This window comes from Leuresthes tenuis, unplaced genomic scaffold (assembly GCF_036924035.1).
Source record: "Leuresthes tenuis unplaced genomic scaffold, fLeuTen1.0.hap1 SCAF_3, whole genome shotgun sequence".
In the NCBI taxonomy this organism is placed as follows: Eukaryota; Metazoa; Chordata; class Actinopteri; order Atheriniformes; family Atherinopsidae; genus Leuresthes; species Leuresthes tenuis.
The window spans coordinates 21,815,747-21,839,777 of record NW_027325357.1 but is presented as its reverse complement, the minus strand read 5'-3'; the positions used below and the strand labels follow the sequence as shown (position 1 = coordinate 21,839,777).

General features: G+C 42.0%; 4 protein-coding genes across 7 annotated transcripts in view; 1 reads left to right on the top strand and 3 right to left on the bottom strand.

Annotated features, from left to right (window-relative positions):
• Positions 1 to 21,543, bottom strand: part of chchd6b (coiled-coil-helix-coiled-coil-helix domain containing 6b) — a 79,671-nt gene extending 58,128 nt beyond the window's left edge. The window contains exon 1 of the mRNA XM_072382561.1: positions 21,531 to 21,543. The gene's annotated coding sequence lies outside the window, so the exon portion shown is untranslated. The remainder of the gene's footprint in view (positions 1 to 21,530) is intronic.
• On the bottom strand, positions 85 to 2,826 carry trim107 (tripartite motif containing 107). The gene is made up of 2 exons (XM_072382558.1): positions 2,712 to 2,826; positions 85 to 1,942 (listed from the first exon to the last, which is right to left on the bottom strand). Exon 2 carries the CDS (start codon positions 1,921 to 1,923, stop codon positions 367 to 369), a length of 1,557 nt encoding a protein of 518 aa, XP_072238659.1. The 5' UTR covers positions 1,924 to 1,942; positions 2,712 to 2,826; the 3' UTR covers positions 85 to 366.
• LOC140303693 (phosphatidate phosphatase LPIN3) lies at positions 3,710 to 16,779 on the bottom strand. 4 transcript variants are annotated; one of them, XM_072382556.1, is made up of 20 exons: positions 16,737 to 16,779; positions 13,234 to 13,434; positions 13,014 to 13,109; positions 12,645 to 12,904; positions 11,678 to 11,785; positions 11,465 to 11,576; positions 10,600 to 11,377; positions 10,403 to 10,496; positions 10,081 to 10,268; positions 9,880 to 9,973; positions 9,118 to 9,187; positions 8,817 to 8,909; positions 8,530 to 8,588; positions 7,057 to 7,207; positions 6,797 to 6,945; positions 6,620 to 6,706; positions 6,086 to 6,238; positions 5,567 to 5,681; positions 5,203 to 5,306; positions 3,710 to 4,953 (listed from the first exon to the last, which is right to left on the bottom strand). In XM_072382556.1, the coding sequence occupies exons 2-20, from the start codon at positions 13,423 to 13,425 to the stop codon at positions 4,803 to 4,805; spliced, it is 3,054 nt and encodes a 1,017-aa protein (XP_072238657.1). In that variant the 5' UTR covers positions 13,426 to 13,434; positions 16,737 to 16,779; the 3' UTR covers positions 3,710 to 4,802. The 4 variants fall into 4 exon arrangements, with proteins under 4 accessions (XP_072238657.1, XP_072238658.1, XP_072238656.1 ...); XM_072382557.1 differs by lacking the exon at positions 16,737 to 16,779 and adding an exon at positions 13,681 to 14,101; XM_072382555.1 differs by lacking the exon at positions 16,737 to 16,779 and having other exon boundaries at positions 11,465 to 11,573; positions 13,234 to 14,102.
• On the top strand, positions 18,103 to 23,573 carry myl9b (myosin, light chain 9b, regulatory). The gene is made up of 4 exons (XM_072382563.1): positions 18,103 to 18,206; positions 21,731 to 21,934; positions 22,414 to 22,575; positions 22,671 to 23,573. Exons 2-4 carry the CDS (start codon positions 21,751 to 21,753, stop codon positions 22,844 to 22,846), a joined length of 522 nt encoding a protein of 173 aa, XP_072238664.1. The 5' UTR covers positions 18,103 to 18,206; positions 21,731 to 21,750; the 3' UTR covers positions 22,847 to 23,573.
• Positions 23,574 to 24,031: the final 458 nt, after the last annotated feature.

Below are 24,031 nucleotides of genomic sequence, written 5' to 3'. Positions count from 1 at the left end.
AAGTAAAGACACATTTTGGACGCCCATAAATACAAACTAATGCAACATATCAAAAGTTTGGAACTGATGGAAGAAAATCAATGTGACAAGCAACAAATTTTAATGTGTTTTTTTTCTTTGTTTCACTTGGAATGTAGATTACATTGAGAGCATTGCACAAAAGTCAAATACACTTCACCATACATCATTCTATGCTGTGCATTTCAGTTGCACTTATATTTTTAATGTAATGACTGACTTCAGAAGCACTACTTTATTGTCACATAGACAACATTACTTCATTACTCAAATCAAGTCTCAACTTTGGAGTTTTAAATGCAATTGCTAAGATCTTTGTCCTAAGCAACACATTTTGATCAGTTGTGATTATGAATAAATAGTGACCCGGGCTTTGGGGTGCCCTGACATCATCCTGTAGGCTAAGTGCACTGGCTCACTCAGGTTAGCTTTAAAGGTATAGATATGAGTCTTCGGACTGGTGGGGCTGATGTTGTAGAAACTCAGCCTGTGGGTCTTGAAACTCAGCTTGATCTCAAGCTTGCGTGACACCGTGGTCCTCTTCAGCGGCACACTGTGACCCTGCTCAAAGGAGGTCAGCAGGTTATTGAACCACATTAGACACCAGGAGCTCCGGCTGCTTTCCAGGGCAGATGGCAGCCCGCTGCGAGCTAGCCTCCCACTGTAGCACACACCAATGATCCATGGAGAGCCCTCAAGCTCCACCTCCCAGCTGTGCTCACCTTCAGAAAAGCTCTGGGTGCTGAGTACCTGAAAGAAGTTGGTAAACCTCTGCGAGGAGGTTGGATAGGGCTGTTTGACAGCGCTGTAAGTCACCGTCTTCAAGTCCTCTGACAGAAGCAGGTTAGGATGGGCTGTTTCTGGGTCAAAGGTCACCTCTGATGGGTTGAGGGTGTTCCGAAGGGAGCGCTGAACCTCTCCAAGTTTCTCCCTCAGATCAGAGTTCATATTCTCCAGCTTGGGACAAGCCCGTGAGGAGTTGACTTTCGTTCCAACCACATCTTGGTCTTCTCTTCCTGGCTTTGCCAGTAACGTCGCAATGCACGGTTGCAGTCTTTGGAGCTCATCACTAAATGCCATCTCATCCTGCTCAGTCAGCAGAGATTCAGCTCGGAGCATAGCCTGCCTCAGCTGCTTCGTCAGCTCGGAGGCCTGACTGACTCGACTGCGTACTCTGGCCTCACCTGGACACAACTCTTCCTCAATCATCTGCGTCACCTGCTCACTGTAGCTCGTCGCCAAATCCTTTATCTGCTCCAAGAGCTTGGATGCTTTCTCTCTCAGCTGAGTATTAGAGGTCATCACCTCAGACTCCAGTTCCTTTTCTTCACTCAGGATGCTCTCTGCCACCTCCAACTTGAGGTTTAACTCCGTGGCCCAGGATGCAAGTTTAAACTTAGGTTCATCCATCTCCATTTTGCCTTTGTTACTGCCTTTTCCTTCATTCAAACTAAAGGAGTACTCTGTGGATCCAGAATCCGTTTTGAAGCCAGCTTTGCATTCTGCACCATCCTGTTGGCTCTCTCCAGCTGTTGCACAGCTGCGGTGACCTTTTGGGTCATTTGTGACAGAGCTATGATGACTCTTGAACGTTACTTGGCTGTCAGAGGCGTCTGCAGAGGGGCTGATATTCCCAGCGGTGGCTTTGTACGTCTCTACAATACTGCGCATTTTGAAGCTTTTCACAAGGGCTACGGTTCCCTGGTACTCAGCCTGACACTCTGGGCAGCTGTACTTGTCAAGGCCTTCTCCCATGATCTGAAGGCAGGCAAAGCAGTAGATGTGACCGCAGGGAAGAGTAACTGGTTCGGAGAATAGCTGCAGGCATATGGGGCACGTAAGCTCCAAAGCCAAAGCTTCCGAATTATTCTCCATAGAAGTGTTTACCTCGTCACTCACAGACATGATGGCACGTGCTGGAAACCTTCAGAAACACAAAAAATGAACAAAATATAAATGTTATGAGTAAATGCACACGTTCAGCATTTTATTCAAATGTATTTGACATTGTTTTTAAAGAAATTCTGGGTTGAGAATACCAAATTATAAAAACTAAAAATGAAATACCAAATATGTAAGCCTGTTTATCAACTATCCAAGCAGATAATTATTGGTATAGATGTTGAACATATTGAGAGACTTAAATACAGACAAAATACAGGAAGTAACAACCAGCGTGACTAAGCACAACAAAAGGCAAAATGTGCGGAGAAACTTCGAATTATCCCACATGCCAGGATTCACACCGGGTAGAGCAAGGTCACAACACCTCAGGCAAATTAGATATTTGTTGCACCTAAAGTATATAATAGTCTTGGATGACAAAGAAAATGTCAGTGCAGGCCACAACACGTTCTGAGTCGATTCGCTGTGCGTGAGTTTTACTCGTAACTTTTAGGTTTCGATTCAAGTGAACAGGATCCGCGCTGTCAAATCCAACGGCTGGTCTCCTTCACTTCAGTGAACTGTCAATGAACGCACTCACACTTAAGACTAGATCTGCTTCTGTGCATAAATGTTGTTACCTTTACCGTGGCTTTGCTTTGCTTTCTTGTGAATCAGGCTTTAGTATTTGCTAAATGATTGTAATTCATCATTTTCGAACAAGGCACAGTAGCCACATGCGCTTAACAGACGGCAACGTGTAGTTTATTTTTACGTGGAAAAGAAGACCCCTTTTCGACTGGACCTACCTTCTGCCAACGTGTCCTGTGCCTGGTCTTCCTGATCAAAGTAAGTAAGAGTCAATAAAACGCAGTGACGCAGAGATCGGCGCTCGTAAACATCGACGCCTCCGTCCATCTCTGAGCAACACGTTTCAACTTGACTTCATGTTGCAGTGCAAACATCTTACATCAATACATTTGTCCCGCAACTTAAAAAAAAAGTTTTCATTCCCTTTCTGTGTGATCAAGTGAAGTTACAAGTATTTGAAGGAGCTCAACAATCCGAAAGCCAACAGCAGAAACCAGATTTGCAACTTCCCCCCACAATAAGTAGATTTAGCCGATGATATTAAAAAGTGTGTTAAGCATCAAATGTCTGGGTAGCACTTTAACAACGGCGTACTGTTGCTTTACATGATCTGGATACACCTTACAGTTAAAATTCAGATTAACGATATCATGACATGATGCGCCCATAGGCTTCCTCAGCTGTGCTGAGACCAGGAAAAGTCATGGTCACCTTTTCTTAGAGCAACAGCTCTACACAGTGACTGCCCATAATGAAAAAGGAATATTTATTTCATATAACAAAAATTTCCTTTTGGCGATTATTAGACTATTTTTCATTCAAGTTCAGTAGAAAACGTGGTAAGTTATAACAATAACAAAAAAATAGGGCCTGTATGTATATGTATATATATATATATGTATATATATATATATATATCACAGCATTGGGGTTACCTGGGGTTACTTTTCTCACCTCCTCACCCCGACTGGCTTGAAATACTATTCGATGGTGCTGTGGAGTGGAGTGATCAGCTGGCAGTGTTCTTTTTTAAAAACCAGCGCACACCTGCTGCTCTGAACTGTCAGTTCCCTTTGTTGGCCACAACCAGCAGTCACTATAAAAAAAATACTTCACCTGGTGGTCTGTTTTCAAAACACAGCTCAGAAAGAAGAAGAACCCAACTATACTCCAAGAACATCAACGCGTTTGCTTAAGAAATGAAAGAAATAATGAATAAATAAATCAGTCCTTTATTGGAAATAAAACGCATCTCATTTTGGAAGACTGAGCATTAGCTCAATGACATTAAACTCAGAGGACAAACGATACAGACATAGTTTTGAATTCGTTCATCTTTTTGTGCGTTTGGCTTGAAAATAACCGCAAAGTTCTCAACTTTAGAGCGTGTGCTCACAGCTGGACGATGACAGACACGCAAATATATTAAATATGACAGTGTAGTTATGGTAGGGAGACACAGCACCAGTCAAACCACCCCAAAGGTCCACTTACACACCTGGAATAAACACATTATTAGACTTGTGCACCTGCTCATTCATGTAGTGTACAAACATTTCTAAACTCTGTGGTGGGTTACAGGGAAGGAAGACCATTAGCGTGCTTGCTGTAGCTTCACGGTGACGATCGTTTGAGCGGTCGTCATGGTAGTTCACCTTTAGCCTCGACTCAGATGATATCAAAACTTCCCTTCTAGAGCATGTCGAGACATTAAAAGTCGTCCGTAATCTCATGCTCTTCAGGATCCAGCAGACTGCAAAAGCACTGCAAATATGCCCTCCAGCCGTACTTGGTTTCCTGGAACTTGTAGCTATAAAACCCCTCGCAACGCTTAAACATTTCACCCACAGGCACACGTCTCTTGAAACTCCACTGAGTAAAGGATAACAAGTCTGTTCTGTAGCTGCAGGTGCCTGTCTGGCTTTAGCTGCTCACATGTCTGCTGTGGGCTTTGAGCAAGACACATTTGCAGGTTTTGGGCATCACTTTCGACGTTTCTCATACAGCTTAATTTCTTCCAGACTAATACATTTGATCCGTGTCTAAAGCTGAAAGTTACAAAGTTTTATACATTATCTAAAAAGGTACACACACTAACAAAAACCTGATACAGTCCAAAGGTATAATTGCTGCACAGTCTAAAAGGGAATAGTTATCTCTTTATGTTGTAACTCATTCGTAGCTTATAAAGAGGCACTGCGGTTGGCAGGTATATTCAAAGGCAGAAATGCTAGGGAGAAGTCTGAGAATATGCACGTTTTTGAATTCATGTGTGTGCATGTATGGGTTTGGTAGATGTAGGAGAGTGTCTATAGTAGAGTATCCAGGTCCAGTTTTGGTAAAGGCTCTTTCCAGTACGAGAAACTGCTGTAGTCCGGACAGTCGAGCACGGAGGCAGTGCCGCCCTCAGCAGAGCGCATGGGGAAGAAATGCTCCACCAACTCACTGAGATGGCTGTACCTACACACACAGAACAGGTTTGTGGAAAACTGGCGCACAATCCCATGAACAAACATTCAGAGGAGACTAAAAATGTCTCCTGTATAATCAAAGAGAACATTTCTCAATGGTCTCGATACGCATGGTAAAAGTTTGTTGTTAGCGGTAAACATATTTCTGTTTACATTCAGGTGCTCAAAGTCATGAAAAACCTCATCAACCGATCGTTTTTAAACTTCACCGCACTGTGCATTTCCCTTCTATACTTACGAGGACTTATTGCCTTTGGTCATCTCCTGGATAAGCTCTCCTTTTGGGTTGACGGTAAATATCCTGGTTTCAGGCACTCCAACCTGCTTGTAGGCGTAAGCGTCCTGCGAAAGAGTGGAGTGGCGGTGTGACGAGTCACTGAACCTTAGTCTTACTTATGAACAATAAGAGACTGTCTCTCTAGCAGAGCGGTAAAGCACCATCAGAAATCCTTTAGTCAATGTGATCTTAGAATCCACAAACATGCCTATTCTGCATTGTGTAAAGCTCTTAATCACTGCCAGACACGCAGAGCACCGGGAAAATCTGAACTAAAAATACGGACGTTACTTAAGACTCCTGCCAGATCTGGAACATTACTTACATTAGTCCTGTTGCCGAAGGCCGCGTAGAAAGGCTGTCGGAGCGGGTTGAACAACTCCCTGATGTCACTGAGACAGGCAACCTTAAACACCTCCGGCTTCTTCTCGATCACCTCTCTGCACACGGTAAAACAGTTCAAAGTCAAAGGGATTTTTCCTTGCAAGCGTTCAGGCTCCACCTGAGTGCTTAACAATTGGAAAGCTGTTATTTCTGTGAAATTCTGCACCTGTTTTTTTTGTCTTTGAAACAAATAAGTTCCATTTTAATTGCCTCTGTATAAAATGCAGGAGTCTCGACTTGGTGTAATTTAGAAAAGAGTGATAATTATTCCCAAAGGTATCCTGCAGTCTGCCAGATGTCAGATCAAGTTCAGAAGTTTTCTTTGTCATCCAGACTTCATTCAACTGACGTTTCTTAATTAAATTAAAGCTACCTGAGAACACTTTGCTGCTAATTGTTGGGACAAAGTTTTATGATTATTCAAGACTCTTTTGAATAGTTCAGTGGGTGTTTTTGTTACCTGTGTAGTGCTGAAAACAGGCTGCTGGGAGCCAGCAACACAGGGCCTTTAGGGAGCACCGTGCCTTTGTCATTGACCCACTGCAAGTAGTCTTTAGTGATGGCAGCCATACCTATAGCCCTCGCTGAACAGTACAGGAACTTGTATCCATTTCTGCAAAAAAAAAAAAGAAAAAAAAGGAGGCACCCATGTTAGAATTAGTTTTAAAAATTCAGTTTTGTCTGTGAATAAATAAGCTTTCAAAGTGTGTCTACAGTAGCGCTGTTCTGGTCCATTAAGCTCATGAACAGTTTTAATCAGTACTTTCCTACATGAATACAGTATTCAAGGTAGTCCGTTTTACTGGGTTTATACAATATAAGACACCAGAAAAACCAGAAACCAGAAGACAACAGACACACGTCATGGTTACATTTCCTTATTACTGTGTGAGTAATGTGCGAGGATGTTTGGAGGGAAGAAAACAAGAAGACACCCAAACAGTTTCTGCTCCTTTAAAGCAAGATAATGTTTTAAAAATGTGATGCCACATACTGATGTATTTTGTGGTACAGTTTGGCGATCCCTTGGTGTGTCCAGTCTTTTCCAAACTGCGGTAAAATATGACCCAGAGCGTCAGACCTACAAGACACAAAAATGGAAACACTCTTCCACTGAGATTCTGTTATCCGACTGTCAAGCCAAGGTGCTTTGCAAGAAAACGGTTCTTACTTTGTGATGGTGCCATCGATGTCTGATATGACCACCCGATCGTCCCAGTTCCACAGGTAGATAGCAGCCTCACAGCGGCAGGTTCCCTGATATTGTGTGGTCACACTGAACTCCACTTTATTGGCCCCTTCACGCAGATTTAGATGCTCCTGGTTATTGGAAAGGATAGTTAGAATACATCCCAGCACAAACTGATGGCTCATTCTCTTTAAATACTTTTAGGTGTATTACTTTTAGGTGTATCTGAAGTTATCGCTTACTATCTGTTTAGATGTCAGCCGTAGGGATTTTCGGTACATCTGGCTGACGGACTGAGTGGCATTAAGAGTTTCTGTGGATGGATTGGAAGGAAGGCTGGCTTTTCGGCCAAGCCCCGCTGCCTCATCACTGTCAATGTCATCCAGTGTTGCTCTGAGGTAACAACAACAGGCATTAATACTTTGTGTCTGTGTTAAGGTGCTGTGTGCACATTGTATAACACTAATAACAACAGAAAAATACATTCATTTGTACACAAAAAACCCTGGAATGTGTCACAGCAACTAACTAAGCCATTTTAACTATTACTCACTTGATTTCTGCTACATTTTCACTAGATTCAGCTTTTTGAGCATGGTCAACTAATCCCATTCAACTTAAAAAGTATTCTCACTGCTGTTTCGCACCAAGGCATACTAACTAAATAAAGAGTCTGCTTCACAGTGAGAATGAAAAAATGTGACTATTTGTAACTAATGGAAGAGGATAAGGTCCACAACATTAAGCACATAATGACAGTTGAAGAGCAAAGGAAAAATTAAACCATTGTGTTTGTCAGACCCAAACTTGACTTTTAAAAAGGCATGACTGAAACAGCAAGAAATCGAGCCTCTCAAAAGCAGACCAACACATCAGTTTTGGGGATCAAATCACCCTGCATGCCTACGCTAATTTAGACCAAAATGGGCATAAGTGCTGTGTGGCATGCTCCAAAGTTCTACTTTTTTGTAAAAAATAGTAAAGCATAGTTGTATATTAACACAGCAGAAGTCCTAATAAAGCTGCTCTCATTCACACATTTTTCTTTGGTCAGACGACTACACAGAAACTGTGATTGAAAACCGGCACATTAAGGCTACGTGTCAGCTCGCTCTGCTCAGTTAATACCCTGATTTCACAACTGCAACAACTAATGCGACTCGATTTACACGTTTTACAACGTTCTCTCAGAGAGAAAGTTAGAAAACAGGAGATTGTCTTGAGCGTTTACTCACACAGTCCACAGCATTGCAGCACAGTGCATGTCTCAGTCAATAAATCTATTCCTATCCTGCGCATGTATACAGAAACCAGCAGGGTGGTTCGGTTAAACGGCCAAATCGAGCTGTAATCAAGGCTCATCTCAGCTGTGCATGCAACCCCGCTGACTGTAGCTAATTACTAAATTTACAGTGTCTCTTTTCTCCTGCCTTGTGGTTGAATTGATCTCTGTCAGAGAGCTAAACAATAACAATAACCAACAGTTCTGGCCTAAATGTGTGTATGTGAACAACCAAATAGACAGATAAACACCAAGGTACAAGGAGTCCTTGTAATGATGTTTCCGACTGGTCCTTATCAACACAATAACACGATAAAGCAGTGTGACAGCTGCACAACAGCAGGACGAGGTGGACTGGCTCCAACTGAAACAAAGTGAGATTTCACGGGGTTGGATCATTACTGTTAGATCATTTCCTAATGAGGTGACTTACTTCACTGTAGAGGAAACACTTGGCAGCGACTCTTCCTGCTCTTCCTTTGAGTGTTTTTGCTGAAGAAACAAGGAGGTCATACTGTCAGAACCAGATAAAATAGTTCCAACCATTTTTAAGCCTCTGATGCTCAAATGAAATCACACAAACAAAAACAACCCAAGCTAGCAAAGCCACACCCTTACAGTCGATTACTGCATGTGTTCACAGCAGGTTCAAATACGTAACTCTCTATTCACAACCTACTAAAAAAAAAAAACAACTAACAAGAACTCCTGAGCAGCTACCTGGCTGCTGTCCATGTCTCTTCGTCTCCAGGAGAACCACCAGCGTCCGGACTTTTTGGGCATCTTGTCCTTCACCAGTCGCTCTATTGTACTCTGTGTGGACACAGAAAGAAAGAGAGAGAGAAAGAAAGAAAGAGAGAGAGAGAACGAAATGTATCAATCCTGTCACCAAATTCACTGGTTAACAAAGATTATACCCTATAAAGTCACTTCCTGATGGACGGACATTAAGGGAGCACCATTAGTTACATTTTTGTGGTTAACTTAAAAAAAAAAAAAAGAAGAAGAAATTAAAATATACCTTTGGTAAGTTTTTCTGGAAAGTTGTCATTGACAGAACCATTGGAGCAGCCACAGCCCAGTTGTAATAGCTGCGAAAAGTTACACAAGTTAAAGCCAAACAGCGATACCCTTAAGGGTGGTTAAGAATGAAAATGTATTTGTCCTCATGGAGCCAGAGGTTTGTGTTTCCCTATGAGTGGAGAGCATCTGTGGCCACATGTGGTCACCTTGTGAATGAGCCCTGTGCTCAGTGTCTTTTTACAGAGCGTCCCGCGTTTTTGTGCAGCAGCTCCGAGAACAGAGTCGAAAATCTCTATCAACTTTTTTGGAAAGGTGCCGACGTCATCGCATTCAGGCAACCAATCATATGGAGAGAAACTGCCACCTTGGTCGCCAAGAAAAATAGAAGATAAACGTGTCCTTGTTGTGTCTACCGATTCCGAGCGACTCAGGCAGAATTAATCAGAACAAAGAAAAGCCCGTCTGTGGAAGCAGATCAGTCCGACTACAAATGTTGATGGTAATAATGTTAATGATGTGATGGTGACAAAGCTGAAATAGTCTGTTAAAATGAAAATGACCTGCAGTCTGTCCAGCATGTAACAACAGAAAACCGAGGTGCTCTGCTGACACGAATCATCTGAAGAGTCCCACTTAAAACCATTCTATAAGAAAAACTAAACAATGGGATTCAGTCCCTCACGTAACTCCAGGAGACGCTGCTGTGATGTAAATGGGGATTTAAAACATACATTTTTGAATCAATATTTTAAAATCTTACTTAGAATTTATGCAGATAACGAGACTCGGATCTTCTATGATTCCCGGATTGTTGACGAAATCCTGGTACGTCACGAGGTGCTCCGTGAACTTTTCTGGAGTTAGAACCAAAAAAACAAAGAGTGATTCAACTCCAATGGAAGTCTCACCTTTCACCATGCTGGTGATGCTGACGACCCGGCGCTCATTCCACCACTGTTACCTTTGGTGATCTGGCTGGTGTCGCCCTCTTGTCCACAGAGGGACATGCTGATGTCCATGTTGTAGCAGGCAGAATCTGACAGGTACTCCGTGCCACTGTCCATTTGCCCACTGCCGACTGACTGAGGCGACTGGCTATCTGAGCCAAGACCCTGCTCTGACCCCTGCTGTAATGCTCCATCCACCTCACTGCAAACAATGTTCACTTCAACTTCACCTCATAGGTACTATAGCATGATTACTGGGTTGTTGAACTTTTAATGACACTGTGTTCTCGGTTCAGAACACAGATTTCACTGATCATTACCCGACAGTATTCTCACCTTTTGGGGAAGTAAAGTGCAGCTACCTCAGGGTCCAGTTTGGTCAGGTCATCCAAGTAAATATCCGACGGTCCCAGATGTTGATTTCTTTTACCTGCATTGAATTGACTCATCAACAGCGGTACACCCTACAGTTAAAGGGTGCATCTACTCAATTAAACATAAAGCTTAAAAAAAAAAAAGAAGAAATACTTCACCTTTCTTCTTGTCCTGTTGTTCCACTTTGGATGCTTCTGAAAACTTTGCCAACCCCTCTGCCACAGTCAAGCCAAGCTGAGTGTCTCTCATTTCTGCGTTTGATGCAGATTTTTCAGTAAGCGAGTTTCCCTCTGATCCATCAGCCACTCCAGGCACGCTGTCCTCCTCTCCTGCCTCGGCACAGGGTTCTATCCCACTGTCCCCTTCACTGATTGGGGCACTATTGGTAGAACCCTGATCACTTGGCTCAGATAAGACACCCTGGTATTGCAGTTCTGATGCTTTTCTATTTATCTGACTTGTTTCTAGGACTGTGAAGTCATTGATTTCTTTTTTGGGATGTGTATTGTCCACTGTACCAACACGATCAACGCTCTGGCTTTCGTTGCCAGTACCAGAATCAGTACCGTGACGTGCTGCATTAAAATCTAAGTCTCTTTTCTCCTCCTGGCCCAGTGTGCATTCAAGACACTTTGTTGGATCTACGTCCACTGATGAAGAACAAGACACGAATTGGTCAGTGGGGGTAAAATAGGCAATATGAGAGTCTTTCTTCTGGAATAAAGGGGAGGTTTGTATGGAGGAGTTATCTAAATCAAGCGAGTGTGTCCTGTGTGGCTGTGGTTTCACTACAGTTACACTGTCAACTCTCCCACAGGTGATCATAGGCTCATTGCCCATGTCAAATGAGTCCTGTCTCTTAATGACACAGAAATGAGAAGTGGCGGAATGAGGGATGGCTTCCAACTCTGCTGGTGTCTTCTCTGGCGGACAAAGCTGTGAGCAGAAGGACGTAAGTGTAAGCATGGCAAGACCACATCTACAGCATTAATGTAGAATCTGTGTGTGTGTTTGTTGTCTTACCACCGGAAAGCCTCCCCAGTTCCACTGCATCTGAGGCCCAGACGGATCTTGGTTTTTCACCACAAGTTCAGAGTCGCTCTTTGGAGACGTTGGTCGACTGAAGAACACACTGCTGTGGAGGAGAAAAACAGAGGAAGATCCGTTCATACACAGCCAAGCTTCCCAATGCAGACAAATAACTTTTCCTTTTTTTTTTTTAAAGTAAACTAACACCTTTCTGAGGGCGACTGCTCTCCATCAGAGTGTGGATGAGTGTCTCTGGTCTGCACGACCCCAAGCTCCTCATCTGGCTCCTCAGTCAGTGAGAAGTACACTGATTTACTGCAACACAGAGAAAAAAACAGAATATTTCAACTATATCAGTTTGAATTGAAGTCTGACCCTGAACAGGAAGGACTCCACCATCAAGACTTCAACAGAATAACAGGCAAGAGTTAGTTTATGTACATTTGTACGTTGGCTAAGGACACACTATCATGTTGACTGTTGCTGACACAATTTCGTGTCATGCGGTGTGTTCAAATATGTTATCTATTATCAAAACCCAGACATCAGGTGTGAAATGGAATACAGTAAAAGCAAGCAAACACACTCTATCTCTGTATATAGACAGAGATAGTTACTCTATTGATCTGAGAGGGAAACTGTTTGCAGTGCAGCTGTAAGTTAGCATCGAGTGCTGGTAAACAATGCTTTCCCATCAACAATAATGGACCGAGCAAGAGACGTACGCAGCATAACTTCAAGTAATGCATTAATGTGCCATTAGTTACTGCGTTTGAATATCTTTTATTCCACTAACGTCAGTGAATAATTCTACTTGGAGATCTACATCATTAACAGAGAGATGCTGATAACTTGAGATGCCAAATCATGAGCGACTTTGGGCTTGTTTTCACAGATCAGGTTGCTTGTTTTTGTCACGAAATCTGGCAACACATGTTTGTGTAGTAGTGCTGAAGAGGAAGGCTGTGATTAAAAAAAGGACACTTTTTGGGTGAGTGAGAAACCATCGTCGGCTCATGCTCTGTGTTAGATATAAATAAGACTTTGGAGATGAGCAAACCCTGACATTACTGTAACGTGGGCACGAGTCATTCGCCGGACTATGCTCTGTAACATTAAAGCGTGAACATGAATGGAATAATATTGATTAAATTCATCTGAATGACTGACTGACCTAACTTGTAATGGAGTAGACGGCTCCTCTGCTTCGGGACTTTCCTGTTGAGCCAGATCAGCTTCCCTCTCCAACTCCTTCTCTCTGTCTCTCTCTTCTGATGAGGAGGTGGCCTCTTCTCTCAGGTGGGCATCAGAGCGCATGCGCTTGCGCCGGCGTTTCTTTCTGCGGCACCCTGTGAAGGGGGTCCCCTCAGTGGTCTCCTCAATATCCTCAGGGACCTCAAGAGGAATCGGGGAGGTGCACAGATGGGCTGGGACCTGACACAGGGAGAGTTAACAAATTCATGTACAGTGAACATAAAGAGTTCAAGAGAATCGAAAAATGACTGGAATTTGAATAGATCACCACAATTGTTGTCCAGCCTACCTCACTACTTTCATTTTCCTCCACAAAAAAAGCTTCTCCGTTGTCCCCGAGCTTCATGTGCAGGTCAACAGGTTCTCCATTTACTTCAATGTCCACCTATGGTTACAATAAAGGCGAAATGAGATTTTCAGTTTTACCAAAAGCACACCGACTACAATCTGTACAGACAGAAGAGGATTATTTGAAGCAAAAAAAAGATTCAAATAAGACAAAGACTGACAACTTTCTCTGTGGAGCGCAGCACACCGAGCTTCCCGAAGCGGACATGAAAGGGGGAACAGTGGAAAGATCCATCAGGCTGTCGCACCACGATGACATCAATCCCTCCGGTGAGAGTGGCGGGGTTAAGACCACGGTACAGCTCCTTCACTGTCACAAACACGGTCTCAGCCAGCTGGCCCACGATATTCATGGTTTGGGACTGTAAACAAAAACATGAAGTGATACCCCGTGACATGACACAGCAGGAAAAAAAAGTGTCTGCTCTGCATTCATTATTTGCTGCATTTTGCAGTTTGGTTCTTCAGCTGGTTTTCTTTTTTTGTAGCAGACAAAATAAACTATTACAGACCCCCCTCCACCCCCTTGATCATTCACTTAAAGCAAAAACTATTTCATCCAATTCCTTGCATTAACAACTAATGAAAATATTCAAATATCAAAATACCTTTAAGCCAAGAGATTCCAACCTTTTCACTCAAGTTAGCTCCAAAGCAGAAGGATGTCACATAGATGACTGCCAGGCAAGTATTTCTAGTGTTGTGAGTTTAACCATCAACCAATACTAACCTTTGGAATAAGAGCATCATGACTAATGGGCAAAAGTTCAACAGGAAGGAGTTACGATGGGATTTATTGAACAGTCCTAGATGTTTGAAGCCGTATGACAAAAGACCCCACTGACGTCACTTTCTCGCCCTGCGGTGGTTATTAAGTGAGAAGGATCATTAAGTGGAATACAGTGACTTTTCTGGCTGCACACGTCAACACTTGGTAAAAAGAAGCTTCAAAATCCTTATTATTGTGTATTATAATTTCTCCTGAAGATGTGGAAATCCCCAACAACAACAAGGCTTCTTCTGTAACGACAAGAAGTCAAACTTTGCCAATTAAAAAAAACAAAACGTTGTCACTAGTTTGTGCTGCGATCAACGTGGCTGGACCATGAAATTAGTCAGTGAAGTACCTTTCTAATGACCAATGTTTGAGCCTCTTACCTTGTGACGCTATTTGAAATTTAAAACTGAAGTGAAAACTCTGCAACAACACAAAGTCACAAACTGGCAGCCAGACGAAACAACGTTCAATATAATGCTGGAAAGAACTTAAGAGAAAACACCGCAAATAAATCAGTACAGTAGTTCTAGATTAAATACTACTTTTGCGAAGCTTTCAATTGTTATTTTGGCTCGCACACACACCAAGATAATAGTAATGAAAAATATGAGATTTTTAAGGATCCGATAGACTAAAATATTATCTAAATTATGTCCAAGAAACATTTCTGTCTGTACTATGTCCAAATTCCATGTCTTACCCAGAGAGAAGGATGCAGATGCCCCCCCCCAAGCAGGTCCTGTTGCCCTGACCTCCCCTCCGCCATCAGCACCACTTATGAGGGGTTTTCCGGCTCTATGAACTCCCAAACTGTCTCAAGACACTTCACCTCCATGTCCTTCTGAGGAACCTTGCAACTCCGTTTCACCCGCAATGCTCTCCTGCCTCACAAAACCGATGCCCCATCATATCAGTCTGTCAGCGTCAGGCTACATTTTGTTAGCTTTGACACCTTTGAGACGTAGCTACGATAGTGCATTCAGTCTGTTGTAGCAGCTGGGCTAAATGGGACTTTCCACTTGATCAGTGGTCATTAGAGATGACGGCGTTCTAGTCCTCTCTGTTCTGAACAAGCGAGCAAAATATAGCAATCTATGAGAGAGTCCTAGTATATTCACTCACACACTGATGCTTCCTCTATCTTATACAATTTCACAAGCGCACAGAACACCACACTGACACACTGAATTCATACTTCCCCTCTTGCACGTCACATGACAGCCAGACCAGCAGTTTCTGAAAGGCTTGGACGGTCCATTCAAACAGGCCTGGCATGAAAACGCACACACGCAGGCCACACAGTTTCTGGTCATGACCACCGCTCTCTGGGCCATCAAAGAACAGGGGAAACTCTCCAGCAGAAATGTTCTACCATCACTTGAAAATCTGCCATAATCCCAGTGATCTTGGGAAGAACTCAAGCAAAGAGCTTGCAAACTGTGGATTTTTACCATTGCTCGGGCCAGATATAAAGGAAATCATGACAGAAAGGTAGGCCTCTGTGGAAAAGAATGTCTAAGAAGTGGAATAAGTCTGTAGCCGTGGGCTTTGATTTGCTGTGCAGTCAACAAAACCTCAACTCCGGCCTGTCGTGTCACTCATCCAACAATCCGAATGTTACGTGAGTGTGATATGAAGCCTTCTGCTGTGCTGTACTTTCTTTAGTCATTCGGCTTTCTTTTTCTTTTCTTTTTTTAAATTGGAAATTATTTGGAGTCATAGTTGATTAAAACTGCTGACTCGGCTGCACTGAGACAGCGAGAAGAAGAAAGCCTGCAGTGAAAATGGCTGAAAAGGTTAACAATGAGAAAGATAAAAGGGTCATACAGTCACACGCAAGCATTAAATATTGAATTTGTAAAAGGCTGCGGTTTCAAAATCATTCTTTTAATCAAATTCCAATTCCCCAGATTCTGCTTCATTGATGCCTTCTCAGTGATGAATTCAGACTTAAGAGAACACAGGGATACAACTACAGACAAAAACCCACTATTTTTTCAGGGTTTCTTCTCAAGTTAACCTCTTACTTTTAAGTTTTGAAAATGGCAATCTTCTGATGGAAGTTCACAGTGAGGCCTTTAATGTCTCGCTTTGCAAATACAACAAGACATCCTCACACTTCCAAACTGTAAATGCACGAAAATTTTGTCATGTAAAACCTGTTTCCAGGGTTTAGTCACCAGGTGTGTGTCAAAGTTTGTTGTCCTTTACCCTCCAAGACACGTGAGTGTTTTTTTAGTTTTTTTAACAACAGTTAAATATCTGTTTCGTCAGGTTTTATAACTACATATCTATCACCATCGCTGACTCAAACAGAACTGACGTAATAAGCCTTCAGGGTGCAGAAAGAGATCACCGGGGCGGGGCTTGTTCATCATCGACAGCATGAAAAGTATTTATTTAAGTTATTTTTTGTTTTCGCTGAATTTTCCACAGTTAAAAGGTTTCAATGTCAGGTTTACTGATTATGAGTAACACATCAAGTTAAAGGTAGAGCCCTAAACTCAAGTAACTTCCGCAAACGTATTACGTTACTGTTAAGTCTCTGTCACTCAATTGCCGAGCAGGACACGTTAACGCTACCGTTGATTCAAACGCTCCGAAATTAAGGGCACGATCATGTTTTCGTTAACAAGGAGTTCTTCAGAATGATTCTGAAAATTTAATTAGGCAAACAAACGTGATGAATCACCTTTATCATTTTGTTAAAACTTTTAAAACGAGCTTTGGGCTGAGTAAGAAAAATAACCACACAAACTGACAACTTTATGTTGCCTGTCACTACTTGAACACTTAAAGTTTTCTATAACTGCGAGTTGTGTTAAGCTCGTTGTTAAGCTCGTGTTGTTGTTTGTAAAACACACTACAGTACAGTTAACAACTTACCTTTCCGGGCTGCGTTTTAGACTAAGGAAACGTCCATCTTCCCTGCAAACTGCGCACGCGCATGAACAAGCCAATAACTCCAATAGCCAATCAGAATGACTGGCGAAAAGCCCCGCCTCTAACGTCAGATACTAAACAAAGCGTTTAATGGTGCATATAACAGACCATTCTTTGGAGAATTCCGCATTATTATAAAATAAGTTTATCAGGATTTATACAATATGAGTAGTATTGAAAACGTAATATTTTATCAATACATTGCCGATTTTTTTGGCTGCTTTTTTAAATATCTAAGACAAGTGTCTCAAATATAAAAAAGAAATCACTTTCAAAACTTGAGATATTAATCCAAAGTCTCAAACACAGACAAGGAAAACCCACGCACAGATCTCACATTAAAGGACGGCACATTATTTGGAGAGATCCAATGAGTTCCATTGTGCCAGGTATTATTTCAGCCAGGTATTATTGCCAGGATTTCATGATTTCAGAAACCAGTTTTGCACACTAGAGGGCATTGCTGCACTTTCGCAGGGCTTCGTCAAACAGAGAGGCCTCGTTTCAATGCCTAAAACATTCATTTCGTCAAGCCATAAAAGTATCCCTCGTGTCTTTTCTGAGTTCAAGGAGTTATTATTCTATCACGAATCTAAAAAGATATTAACAGTGTACATATATATATATTAACATACGATTGTATCCCAAAGTATCCGTCGGACACACAAAAAGACCAGATTATTTCATATTCAAATTTACAAATATGAGCTAAATTTCCCCCACCCTGTTTGTGTTGCTCTATATGGACAAGATAAAAAAAATCTAAATAGCTACAATAAAAATAAATTTTAAATAGTTTTTTTTCTTTAAAACATGAAAAAAAGTAACAGTGGAAATTTTGGAATTTCTTGTGTGCTCCTTAAATAACATCTGCTGGCGAAACCGTGTGAGAGACAGCAGAACAAACATTTCCTTGGTGACATAATTTCAGGTGTTCGCGCCGCAGTGATGGCCAGCTTCACTGCCTATTTAAGGAAACCAAGTCTTTCAACAGAAACGGTCTTTCCAGACAGCTCTGCATCTCCTCACAGCTTTCTCCCCTTTGCTTCCTCCTCACTCCACCATCCAGAGCCTCTAAATGTTTAGGCTCTTTTCTCTAAATAAGGCAGCCTTATCGTAGTTCCTGTCATTTCTGCCTTTTCCCCAAACATCCCGAGCAGCAGCTTCGGTAGTGGCAAGCCGCAGCCTGTGCATTCCTTTGCCTTGTATGGAGAAATGTCCTGGCCTAGGATGTCTTTGTTCGGGACAGGCTGCTCCTACCATTGGCCGGGCCAAAAAGGGGTGGGGCCCACGGGGAGTCCGATTCTTTAAGCAAACTTTTTAGAAAGGCTGCCTGCTTCCCCTCCAACTCCTGTGACGGAACCACACAAAAGGAGTTTGAAGGACTCCCAAATATTTCTGCCTGAAGCCAAGGTGAGAGTTAAACCTGATTTTTAACCCTGAGCTGTACAGATAGTATACGCAGCATCAAAAAGCTCATATTTGACATGTCTGAAGTGTATGGATGGTGTTAATTCCCTGTGTTTAGTGGTACAGTGCTCTACTGTCAGAGCTGAAAGGAGGGTAGAGTTACATGGAGCTTCTGAAGTGGATCTTAGTGGAGTTTTTCCCCATCTGTTGATTAGGCGAAACCTGTATGGGATGTTCAGCTTGGACTAGTTGTGTGTACTGTAGTACTTTGAACTATATGCATGCATGATTACTTCCATCTCATCAAAATGGCTCATTAATCAGAGGAATTTCCAAATGCAGCTGACCCATTTAGATTAGTCTGGCTCACACTCTTTAACACAGTCTGATGCTGCGTTTTTTTATAGGCAATGAGAGATTGCATTCCTTTTTCGCTGTGTTTGTTTTTGGAAGTCCTGACCGTTGGCCCTTTAGTCATCACTTCAGCAGTCGGTGACCTACTAGACCTGATGAGGGATGACAATCTCTCTGTTTGGTGATATCAAACAGTGCGTGTTCTTGTTGGACAGGAGGACAGAGGAGCTTTGTCATCAGCAAGGGCCCATAGACGAACTGTTGTGGCCAAAGAACAAATACAATTGTCAGCACAAGCCAAGCCAAGACACGTCAGCCAAATGCTTATGATACTGGGGGTCAAAAATAGTTTTTGTGAATTACTGTTGATTCACTCTGTGCTGGGGGTTTTAGCTGTTGCTACGCTACCAGACCCAATGGGACTCAATGTCAAATTTTCTTTTCACGCACTCTTGAATTCTAACACAACCACATTATCAAAGAATCTACATTAATCAAACTTCAAACAGACACACTGACGCAGAGGCAGATGATTCAATTCCAGTGTCTCAAAATGAACTATTTACTTTGGAACTGCCTTTTATTAGAGCTGCAAGAATCATCTGCATACAAAACTATGATGCATACCATTTAAGCAGGAAAGGGAATCAGAGATGAGGAATTCCTCTCTTTCTGAAGCTTTGACGTGAAGCTGGACATTGTTTTGTTTCCAGCTTCCTCTGCGATTGTGAGGTAGAGAATGAAAAGGGTCTTGTGCCAACGGTGCCCACCTTCCTTATTTCATCATTTATTTGGCACATGAAGGGAGTGAAGGCGCCACAGTTGACAAATAAAAGGAAAGACTGAGTCTACATGTGTCTGTGGCAAGAGAAACAGTGTCTGTCTGTGTGTGGGTGGGTGCTTCATTTGGCAGTAATGCACACAAATTCTTTTCCTGTGCCCCTTATGTGGAGAACCTAAACACGCAGATCCATTATGCCTTTGTGTAGATGTTAGAGGACTGTCAAGTCCTTCATTAAGTATATAATCTTTGGACTAAACCATTGAATTGTCATATTGCATTTGCATTGGCAATAAAAGTTAGAATTCTCCCATAGTGATACAGTTGCAGTAATTTGTATATGTATCAGTGAAGGTGGAAATTTTTATATCCAGTAGGAGAGGAGGAAGGATAGAGGGAACCTGCCTTCACTTGCTTTTGTCAGAGGCCCTCATGAATCATACATGCATCAGCGACAGTAGACAAAAATGTAGCATTGCTCTGGCTCATTAGATAAAATGACAGCAGTGTCACACACGGAGACCTTAGAGAAAGAGATTTGGTGAAAATGGGACAGCAAAGAGCTATTTATAAAGCTGCAGGAGCACTCGGCTACAAAATCATTACAGCTGGGGAAAAAGAAATGGGTCTTAGAAGCATGTTTCCTTGAAAATGTGTTGAATTTCAGAACACTTGCAGACATTAAAATATATACGTCGGAGCAAATTTAGTAACTTATTGACAGAGATAAAGAAAGAACGAGTCTTTCTTGTAATCTTCAAAAGTGGTTTTGAGTAATAGTTCTCTAGGCTTTCTGAAGGTTTTTTTTATAGTTTGTTTCTTTCGACGCTGACTGTTTTTTTTTGCTGACCAAAGACAGACAAGATATTGAATTATTATTTTTGGCTCCAATAAGTTGATTCTCAAAGACCTGTTAACTGAAAACTTATATCTATGCATGTGTGTATTTAAAAAGATGGAAATAAAGGAAACTGGATACATGGAGGACGAAAAACAAAAGAAGTGACTGGCCTAAAAAAAAGAGAGGAAAAACTATCTACAGCAGATGACAACAGTAACTGAAAGTGAAAAAAAAAAATCCAGAAAAGATCGTAGGCGGGACCTGAGAGATGCACCCGTACCATAAGTCCATCCATCTACTGTTGGTCAAAGCCTCAACAGAAGCGGTCTGTCAAGAAGCCATTATTAAGAAGGGGGAACAAGGAGAAAAGGCTGAGGTATGCCAAATGACAAAAGAACTAGACTGAAAATCAATGGTAACAGGTCTGATGGAGGGATGAATCCTCCCCAGAGCCCGGACTTCAACATTATTGAAGCAGTGTGGGATCATCTTGACAGAGAACCGAACAAAAGACTGCCAACATTCAAAGAAGAGCCTTGGAATGTTCTTTAAGAAGCCTGGAGAAGTATTCCTGAGCATTACTTAAAAAAAAATTACAAGTAAGGTTGTCTAAGAGGTTGTGTTGAAGAGTAAAGCTGGCCATACCAAACATCGACTGTCAGGCTCATTAGAATTCTGCAAGCTCTGTTTTTGCCTTTTTATATACTGTATTAACATTTATGTTGCACATGTTTCAATAAATCTCTGCACCTATACAAAGGACTGACTGGACAAAGACTTTTTACAGTGCTGTGTACAAGTACCTTGATCTACTAATCTAATCACTGAAATGAGGTTGCTTGTCTAAATGTGAACATCTCAATTCAAAACCTAATCTGACTTAGATATGTAAGCTATGCTTGGTCTACTTCCATTCAAAACTTTCAGAGTTTAATTTCGTTGTTCTTATTTTAAAGTATTTAAGATATCCTTGTCTCTCTGAATGCATTATGAGGATTTGAAACACGCAGCATTCACATTACCTTTGCTTCCATCAGGACATTATGTCATTCTTCTGTGTGACTAATCAGCCTTATTAGTCTGATCTTTCTCTGTCCACTGTATGTCATATAGCCCGGGGTACAATGCAATCATGAGCTCACTCATATAAACACATGCACAAGAATGCCAAATCCTTGTAGACCCGAACATGAGTGGCAGGTCTAATTCTGGACAGATCTGAAGTGTGCTGCGTTGTGCACTGTAGAGACATGTCATTTTCACACCCGTCACAGTGCCTGACATTTTTGGAGAAGGAGATTCAGTCTCTAGAGGAAGTGAGAGAAAAAGAACCACCTGCAAGTGCATACAAGAGATAATATAAAACATTGCTACATCGGTACAGTGCTGCTTTTGCACTGTACTGCAGATATACCCGAGCTGGTCTTTTGGAATGAATGCTTGAATAAGCATTTATATAAAGATTTGTTAAACCCATGCCAGGCCTCTCCCTGATCAGTGTGTTGCAGTAGCACAGGCTTTATCTAACTCATGAGCATTGTCTGTGCACAGATCTACAACCTGCCGCCACCATGTCGAGCAAACGTGCCAAGGGAAAGACCACCAAGAAGCGCCCTCAGAGGGCCACCTCCAACGTCTTCGCGATGTTCGACCAATCTCAGATCCAGGAGTTCAAAGAGGCGTTCAACATGATCGACCAGAACCGAGACGGTTTCATCGACAAGGAGGATCTGCACGACATGCTGGCCTCTCTGGGTAAGCAGCTTTGTTTTTTTTTCATGACTACACGGGCAGACCTTTGTTTCAAAACCCAAATTCAATCTTTTCAAGGGTAATCTTTCACTTTACTTGACATGAAAGCACCATTAATCAGCCGAGGAAGTTGTATAATATTTTTTTGGATTACGCAACAGAGCTAGGAGAGATAAAGTGCCTCTGTTGACCAGATGATGTCATCAGGATTAGCAGTGTTCTCAGTGCAGTGTTGGAGACCAAAAAGACATTTCAGGCTCAAGTGAACTGCCAAAGACTTGGAACAATTCTTTAACTAATCCATCTTTTGACTGCTTTTTTGAATTTTTTGACACTGCTTGGTGTGAGTGAAATATTCGCTTACTAAATGTAAATTGAAAAAATTCTTTATTTATCCCTAAGACAAATTATACAACGGTACTATATAATTCAACATATCTAAACAGTAGAATATAACATTGTATTGTATTGTTGTTCTTCAGGTAAGAACCCCTCTGATGAATACCTGGAGGGAATGATGAGCGAAGCGCCAGGACCCATTAACTTCACCATGTTCCTCACCATGTTTGGAGAGAGGCTCAACGGGACTGACCCTGAGGATGTCATCCGCAATGCCTTTGCCTGCTTTGACGAGGAAGGATGTGGTGAGTGGGTGGAAACTGAAACGCACATCACATCAACAAATCACACTGGTGTTGTAAGTGCCGGGCTATCTTACTGGCTGCTCTCCCTATCCAAGGCGTGATCCACGAAGACCACCTGAGAGAGCTGCTGACCACCATGGGCGATCGCTTCACAGATGAAGAGGTGGACGAGCTGTTCCGTGAGGCACCCATCGACAAGAAGGGCAACTTCAACTACGCAGAGTTCACCCGCATCCTCAAACATGGCGCCAAAGACAAGGATGATGAGTAGACTGAGAAGAAGTCTTCCTCTGGGCCCCCTGCACACCTTCTGCACCACAAATCCATCCCCATTTCCTCTTTGAACCGTCTAGATTGGAGAAAAATAAATAGGCATCCAGTATCAGAGTTGCTTTATGCTGTTTCGACATGTTTATCAAGGGTAGAATCTTGGAAACCAAAGAATTATTTTGCTATACACTGCCTCTCAGTTTTTATCATTTATCATTTATCAAGATCTAAATATACCACCTAGGTCAACGACAGTACCCGCATCTCACAACAATAAGTCTACTGCCGCTTCTTCTACCTTGACTGCAGTTTGTTTGGTATTCATAGGAAACTCGTTGGACTTTGGAAATGCTTTAGGCACCAATATGTGTTTGTGTGTGCACGGGGGCTGCTTCGACTTCCAGTTTCAGTACTACCTACAGTACCAGCCATGTTTACCTCATCCTGCCAGTTAGCTACCACGCCTGCATGTGCACTGCAAAGTGGCCCCTTCTCTGAAATGTTTTTTATTCTTGCGTGATGAAAAGTGAGAAATGGATCATGGTGTTTACATGTTTTTGACAATCAAAAGGGGTGTTTATTTCCTCTTGGTATATGGGTTGATAGAACGGGTTGACTTAATTGATCTCGTTCTATCCGCTGGCCGCATGCATTTTTTGAGGGATCAGACATGTCCATGCTGTTGAAGGAATTCAGCCTGCTAAGGCAAATAAAAGTAGGTGAAGTTATGTGTTTGGAGTGTTTAGATCACTGAAAAATGTCCATATTTAATGCACATTCACACAATTCATTGCCTGTGCATTGGGGGTGTTTCAGGGCTTCTGCTGTACTTGCATAGTTTTAATGCATAAACTCAGAAATACTCACAAGCTTTTGGCATTTCTCTGATAAAGCCTGTTTCAGAGATAAAGACTTTAACTGTTTGATGATTTTAATGATAGTAATATCAGCAGTTTATTTTAAATGTGCTAAAACCTACAGTAACATTTACAAAGCCCTTTGAATAGATTATATATTCTGAGCTCTGGCATTTTCACACAGTTATCTGAAACATCAGTAACGTGCAACCATTGGATGATTCGATCGCTCACATGTACCCACACGAGTTAGAGCAATAATCATAGTAAAGTTCTGAAAATTAACGCTCAGTTTATTTGCTTACATGTGACTGCATATGGTGTGAACA